This window comes from Cornus florida, unplaced genomic scaffold (assembly GCF_030987335.1).
Source record: "Cornus florida cultivar Cherokee Brave unplaced genomic scaffold, ASM3098733v1 CherokeeBrave_3.0.0_Hap2_Chr02, whole genome shotgun sequence".
NCBI classification, from domain to species: domain Eukaryota; kingdom Viridiplantae; phylum Streptophyta; class Magnoliopsida; order Cornales; family Cornaceae; genus Cornus; species Cornus florida.
Genome location: NW_026775572.1, coordinates 6,008,108 through 6,015,652, shown reverse-complemented (window position 1 = coordinate 6,015,652; position 7,545 = coordinate 6,008,108). Strand labels below are relative to the sequence as shown.

General features: G+C 32.8%; 1 protein-coding gene across 1 annotated transcript; it reads left to right on the top strand.

Annotated features, from left to right (window-relative positions):
* Positions 1–593: 593 nt before the first annotated feature.
* On the top strand, positions 594–4,759 carry LOC132285151 (uncharacterized). The gene is made up of 6 exons (XM_059787324.1): positions 594–919; positions 2,405–2,482; positions 2,558–2,635; positions 3,268–3,333; positions 3,549–3,614; positions 3,697–4,759. Exons 1-6 carry the CDS (start codon positions 653–655, stop codon positions 4,444–4,446), a joined length of 1,305 nt encoding a protein of 434 aa, XP_059643307.1. The 5' UTR covers positions 594–652; the 3' UTR covers positions 4,447–4,759.
* Positions 4,760–7,545: the final 2,786 nt, after the last annotated feature.

The window sequence follows — 7,545 nt, the reverse complement described above, 5'->3', positions numbered from 1 at the left end:
TTGTTATAATACACTTTTAATGATTTTGTACTTTTAATTTAATTTTGTTACATCAGATGGTATTAAATCCAAATGTGTAGAGGAGATTTTTCTCCCTTTATTTTAAAATTTTAGTTACAGTTCTTAAAAATACTCAACTATTTTAAAAAGAAGGGAGTATAAATTCAGAGAATGTTAATATCACGACGGTTTGATGTGTGAGAGATACACAAATTATTTACCAACTTTCTTCTGGTCCTCTATCCTCCACCTCAAAGTCTGACACAATCTAATTGAAATGCGCATTTTTATAGCACACCGCTACACGTGTCTCATTTTTACGACGACACCTCAGCGACCCTCTCCTTTCCAACCCATCTCAGCCACTTGGCTTATTGGTTTCTTAGGCACGTGCGAGCTCTGTATTCGGGAAATTGCTGACGTGTCCAAGCTAAAACGTGTCAGGAGCTCATACATCGTACTCGACTAGAAACGCTGTCTCATTGTGACGTGTTACGACACGTGGCACCCTGCTGCCATCTGTTGGTTAATCTCTCCTGCTCTACCTTACCTTCTTCACTGTGAAGATCTCTTATATATGTATATCTAAAACACCACACCGCATCTGTACTCTTTCGATGTACTGATTCTTTACTTTCCCCCTCTTTCTAAAATGGATGGTGGTAAGTCGTACAACTTCGGAGTGGAGATTAGAAGTAAGACTTCTTCCATACCTTCCCAGGGAGTGCCGTTGCCGATAGAGTATGGAGTCAAGAATTCCGAATGCGGTGCCGATCCAATAGAAAGTAGTGAGTTGGAAGCTGCTGAAGTGTTAGCGTGTTTAGCGGATTCAGTGGGGCATAAGAACGAGAATCTTGACTCTAAATCGAACTGGAATATTGTAATACCAACTATGCCAGAGTTTTTGGATCTCGCTACGGTGAGTTGTATTTTCTGGTTATATACGCGTGTATACATACAAAAACGTATTATATACATATCGGGATTGAATTATTTTGGTTCAAAGTTTTTTTTTTTTACTATGTGATGAAGTAGTTCTCCTTGGTCTTGCTCAATCACAAGTGAGATTTTCTGAAATTTAAAAATATTTTTAATTTCAGATATATGGGTTGTTAATTATTCTTTGAAATCTTTGTTATATATAAGAAAATCTAATATTATAGGAAAAGAAAAGTATTGTCTTATGTTATTGGAGATTTGATTGAGACCTTGATTGAGACGGCCACTATAGACACTAAACTATTTAAAACTAAATTACAATTTTAAGAGTTAAAAATAAACTTTTTGCTAATATATTTTTAGGAAGAATTTTGTAAGTAACAAAATTTTATCCAAACACACTGTTATCTTCAATCAATCAATTACATAAATGTGGGGGGCACACATAGCGGTGGCTTACTCAGTCTCCCCTTGCTTGATTTTTACCTATAAACTTTGCTCTGCTGCAAGAATTGTAAGTGACGTAGTCGGACAGATTTTAACAAGAACTACCTGTGTTTGTTTTGAAAGTTATATCAATAGTACCGTATCTTGATAAAGATCAAGATAAGTCCGATAGCAATTTTATTTATTTATTTTATTTTTATGTTTTATGTATGCCAAGAAGGTTTTGCAGTCATTTTTCATTTTTTTCAATTAAAGTCATTGCAGTTTAATGCTGTACCATAAAATATGTTTGGTTTGATTTCTTAATCATCGTTGGTGTGATCGGTTAAATTAAAAAAAAATGGGCGATTGAACCTTTATTATTTGTTTGGATATCCAACCACTTGTATTTTTTTTTTTTAAAAGCAGCTTATTTATAAACTATTTGATTGAGAAACCCTGTATCTAGTTTTTTCTAAATGATAAAAAATTTAGGCAAACTTCAAGTTGACTGAAGGTAGCCGTATCCTTCGCTTAATGATGCTTCGGTTCATTTCCTTCTAGTTTATTGATCAGACTGTATCTTTGTTACAATTGCAATGTTGTTACATATATGCACCGTTATGTTTTTCGAATAGTCTCATCCTTTATGTTGTTTTTTGTTGGTCATTCCCAACATTTTACACATGCATTTCCTGTCTTATAATGCAGATAAATAATATAATAATTTGAAAGAATCACATGTATTTCTAAGGTAGATCTATTATAAGCATATAGCCCTAAATTTGTTTTAACATTTCAGGTATAGATTTGGCCAGGTGGAGCGCGGAAGCCTATAATTTGATTTTTCTGACTAAATCTGCTTCACATTTCTCTTATTATTATTATTTTTTTGTTTTTATTTCTCATGATTTAGTGTCTGTTCAAGAACTATAAAATTCCTCATTTTGTTTAGCTATAAATAATAAATTAGCAAGCTAACCTAGTGAAAATTGCATTTATTTTGTGCGTGATGTGAGAAATGTTTTGTATATAGCAGTATAGAGCAGAAGTTGTTCGTCAACCGTGTGAAAAGATATATACATGTGGCAACAATTCAACACAGATTTTGACCCAGGTACTACAATATTCAATTTAGCTACCTTTTGCTTGAAATAAGCTTATTATACTTAATTGATATTTTACGTGTCAGACTGAAAAAGAAGAACGGAGAATGCGCAGGGTGTTAGCTAACAGAGAGTCCGCTAGACAGACCATTCGTCGTAAACAGGTAACTTAAATATTTCTATCCTATCATTGGTCAAGGTTTCTCTACTATTCTAGCCACACTCTGTGACCACTTCACACTGCTTCTCACTCTAGGAAGCATTTTCACTCTAGGAAGCATTTTCACTCTTGGTGCTTCTCGCTCTGGAATGCATTACCATTAATATTGGACACTCTACCAAAATATGCTAGATATTTTCAAACTTACAAAACTCTCTCTCTTCTAAAGTCTCTCCAATTAAATCTTTCAATATTTTACTCCACAATCTGCACACACATGTGGAAGACTCTAGAACTCAACTCTGTTTAATTTTAATTTTTTTCCGATAATTAACTCTCTTTATGCCATGCAAAGTAGTCAACATTTGTCGCCTCCGTGGCATGTTCTCCCTGCGCATGGTGGTGTGGCACAACACTTAGCTCAAGTGTCTTGAACTTGAAAGAGTGTAAATTGTATAGTGTTTTGGAGTAACATTTTTTTACTTAAAATCAATTGAGTTAGACTGTGAATGATAAGTCAAGATAGGTTTCACTTGGATGTTTTACTTTGTTTGGAAGTCCAATTGCCTATGTTCTATGATTATGGTAAGTGTTGATTTAATCTTCGGTTATCATTATTCATATTTGTTTGCTTAGGTTCTCTACGAGGAGTTGAGCAAAAAAGCTGTTGATTTAGCCCGTGAGAATGAGAATTTGAAGAGGGTATGTTGCATTTTCTTTACATTTTTTTTTTGAAATCTTGAACTATGTAGAACTCTGTACATCGATGGAAGTCATGTGGATGTGTAGTTGCATCAAAATTATTCTTGTTTTACTTATGAATTATTGGTTCCTTGCTCATATTTTTTCTCTTTTATATGAAACTTCTTATGTTCACCTGTTAACCTTCTCTGAATTCATCCACTTTTGTCGAGAAGAAGAGGGAGACGATCATGAAAGACTTTGATTCTTTGAAGAGCACTAACGAATGCTTGAAGGCACAGGTAAGACATGATGTGCATTAAAATGATGTTTAATAAATCTTGTTTATAATACTTTCGATTTAGACACACTTTGATTTTGCAGATAGCTATGAAAATGAAGACGGAATTAGAGGAAACTCCAAAAGAATCAAATTCTACACATGACAATTCTAAGCACGATGATATATCTACAAGTTCATCAACAAATGCTCCATTTCTCACAAATAACCAATCCGCATTTATGCCAGTCCTCTGGCCTTCCATCGTTCAATCTCAGGATCATCCTCCTCAAAACGTCATTCCCATTCCATCAATGCCTGATTCATTCCATGAACAAGAACATCCTTCAAGGATTAATGGCTCTGGAACTCTCTTATATATGTTCCCATATCCATGGTTTTTTCCTCTTCCAAATAACGGGAATAGAGTTCATCCTCAATCTTGGAACGGGAATAGAGTCTATCCTCAATTCTCGAATATTATTGATAGACACAAAGAAATTTCAATGAATAACCAACCTACTGCTAGTGAAGTTTCTAGTTTATTACATGGGAGACCCACTAATTGTCTTCCAGCGACCCATCCCTGCCGTAGAGGGGTGTTCTTCATGTCTCCACCCGTAAATTCTGTAAGGCCTACTGTAGCTGTGTTGCCTAAGAATGACCAACAACCAGATTACACCCCTCGCTTAAACGCTCTTTTATCCATGGATGGTCGTAATGTAAATGCTTTGCCAGAAAAGGATGGGGAGCCAGTCAACTCGCGTATTAAAAAGCTACTGGATTCAACAATATCGGCTGAGGCTAGGAAGAGGAGGAAGCACCTTACGAAGTTAAAGAATCGCCCACATTGAGAAGATCATTACAAGGAGGGCGGAGGAGGAGGAGTAAAGTTACGAAGCTAAAGAATCGTCTCGGTCCTCACTTTCTTAAGCGTATGCAAGGTTTAGCTTTTACAAAGAACTATTTCATTTCTGGTTAGATTGTTGCTATTTCATTTCTGATTAACCTGTTTCTGTTATTAAATTTCATACTGTTATCTGTAATCGGTCAGTGAAATTTTAGTGACATGTATATATGTCACTGTCTTCACTGTCGAACTATTTCATTTCTGATTAGACTGTTTCTAGTGTTGTTCGTTGAGATTTCAATTGCATGTAATATATATCTCCCTTGTTGCAATAATAATTTTAAAATTTTGATAATAGTAAGACTTCTGTTTATCTTAGAAGTTAATAACACATAACCAAGTTGAGAAATGGAAAGAGGGAAGACTGTGTGTCGAAAAGGTTGTGGATACGAGTTGGGGAAATAGGGATTTGCAGAGGGAGTGTTGGAAGAGGGGATGAAATAATGATAATATGGTGAATAAAGTTTTGTCGCTTAAGTACTAGATTGGCTAGAAACGTGTGTTCTCTAATGTTTCGAGTTGTTAAAGATACTTTTAGTGAGAACTATTTAGAAGTTACAAGTCGTTAAAGATATTTTTAGTGGGAGAACTGTTTAGAAGTTAAAAGATATATTTTTATTTATTTATTTATTATTATTATTATTTTTATTATTATTTGTGCCTTTTTGAAAGTTGATAAAACTTTAACTGTGTTGGAATCTACTCTATTTGAAATAGTTTCTCTCATTTTCTAGAGATAGTTAAAGGAGAGGTAGTTGGCATGTTTTTAATGTTTGAAGAAATTTGTGCTTCACTTTTCCCCTGATTAAAATGCTATCTGAAGCTGCTAAAGATATTTTTAGTACGTTGTTTAACTAAAATGTTTCTAATTTTTAACATAGTCAGAATTATGGTGTTGAATTCAGAAAATGTTTTTTTTCTCCTTATCTAAAATTTATTAATAAGATATTCAAAAAAAAAAATTAAATTTTAAGTGAAAAGAACAAAAGAAAAAGGTTTTTAAATTTATTTTTTGTCCAAATCAATTAGCGCAAGGCCGCGGGAGCGTTTGGGTTTTTCAATTGCGAAAAAGGGCCTTGGCCTTTGGTTAGTGCGGTGCAGATGCTTAAAAAAGATATATATATATATATATATTTTTTAATATTTCTCTCAAAATTTGTATGTGGTTGAAGATTGAGTAATATTTTGTACTTTAAAATTATATTCAGCCGCTCCACTTTGATATATCTACCAACAAAATAACAAAAATAACCCTATTTTCCTTTTTCTATATCCTTTCCTCTATGATGGCGGACTCTCAACTCAGTCTCTTACATCCCTTTTGCGACTCTTTTCGTTTCATTCTAATATTCGTACAATAAATCTCTTTTTTTCATTTTTTTTTTCTCCTTATTACCATCTTTCCTCCTTACGCTAGCATTTATATCACCCTCAAAACATCAATACCTCTAGGCCATTTCCATCCCACATACCACAGCTAAGAGAATTTGATTAAGAGGAGACACATTTTGAACATTTTAAATTTCGATTCACCTTTCATCTTTATTTATGTGACCATTTATTGGACCATCACTCTTCTAATCATTACTTCTCTGGGAGCCACCCTGATTCTATCTTGCAGATGTACAAAATAATTATGGTTTGTCTTAACTATTAAATATAGTTAACTAAAATACATAAGAAAATAATACTGAATATTATAACTTGTTTGATGAGTTTCAAGGATGAATGATTATCTTAATAGTATGTTTTTTAGTATTTCAAATATGAATTTTTGCATATAAATATATTAAAAAATATACTCTATATATATATATATACATTTTTTTTTTTTTTTCTATCTTCATGTGTTTAGTTTTTTATACATCTGTCTTAACTGTTGAGTATATATTTTTTCATATAGGAGCGTTCCTTTATCTAGTTGTTGGAACTCATATTCTCCTATCTTTCATGTGTTTAGTTTTTTATGCATATGTCTTAACTGTTGAGTAGTTTGAAATTTGCTCAAATACTTTTTAACATATCATGAATACTATACATAGCTTTGTTTATCATTAAAAGGATGCGTGCAGAGAGAAAGCAAATAGACCAAAGATATGAAAGAGAGGACGAGTTGAGGGAGCCTTATGTTAGAGTGGAAAAAACACACAACCAAAAAAGACAAAAAGAAAAAAAGAAAAAGATGTATTGGAGCATTATTATTATTATATTTTTTGTTGGGTTAATTTAATAAAAAAACATTTTAGCAAGTCATTTTTATTAGAATGTAAACACTTTAGATAAAAGTAATTACAAATCTGTCAATTTTTACTGTTCATGAATCTTAGAGACCAACTTATCCTTAAGTACTTTATGAAATTTACTAAACTACCCTCACTTTTCTTTCCATCTCATTTCTTTCTCACAATTTGCATAATAAAGGCACATTTATGTACTGAGAGGCCCAATTTAGACAAGATCCATTTCGAACCCTCATCTCTCTATACTAGAGTTGCAAGTTGGGCTGGCCCAACCTAATCCAGTCCCAACCCAATCTTAACCCGAAATTGAGTTGGGTTGAGGTAGCCCGAATTGTACTCAACATGAGTTATGGTTATAACCTGGACCGAATATTTTTGGGCGAGTCGGATTGAGTTGCGTTTGAGCATTTTTTTTTTTTACGAAAATTTATATATTTTGATTATAGTTAATTTCACTGACATCCTCTCAGGTTTGGCCAAATATCACACTGAAACATCTTTCGAAAATAATTATCACTCACATCACAAACTTTTGTTCCGTTTTTCACTTACGCCCCAAAAGTTATTTTACAAGTGTGTCAGATATTTTTGTATGCAAAATTACATTACTACCCTTCTAACTATCTTTTAACTTAAAAAAATGTTAAAATGACTTGAACACCTTTTGACCTTTATTATATAAATTTATAATTATTCTTTTTATATATATATATATATATATATATATATATATATATATATCATGATGTAGACCCACCTCCAATTTAAAATTATTCTTTATATATATATATATATATATTTCT

Excerpts from the sequence above, each read along its gene's own strand:
- LOC132285151 (XM_059787324.1), top strand. The coding sequence starts at position 653 with ATGGATGGTGGTAAGTCGTACAACTTCGGAGTGGAGATTAGAAGTAAG. Across the intron at positions 920-2,404 it reads AGTTTTTGGATCTCGCTACG|TATAGAGCAGAAGTTGTTCG; the intron begins GTGAGTTGTATT and ends TGTATATAGCAG. Across the intron at positions 3,334-3,548 it reads AGAATGAGAATTTGAAGAGG|AAGAGGGAGACGATCATGAA; the intron begins GTATGTTGCATT and ends TTTGTCGAGAAG.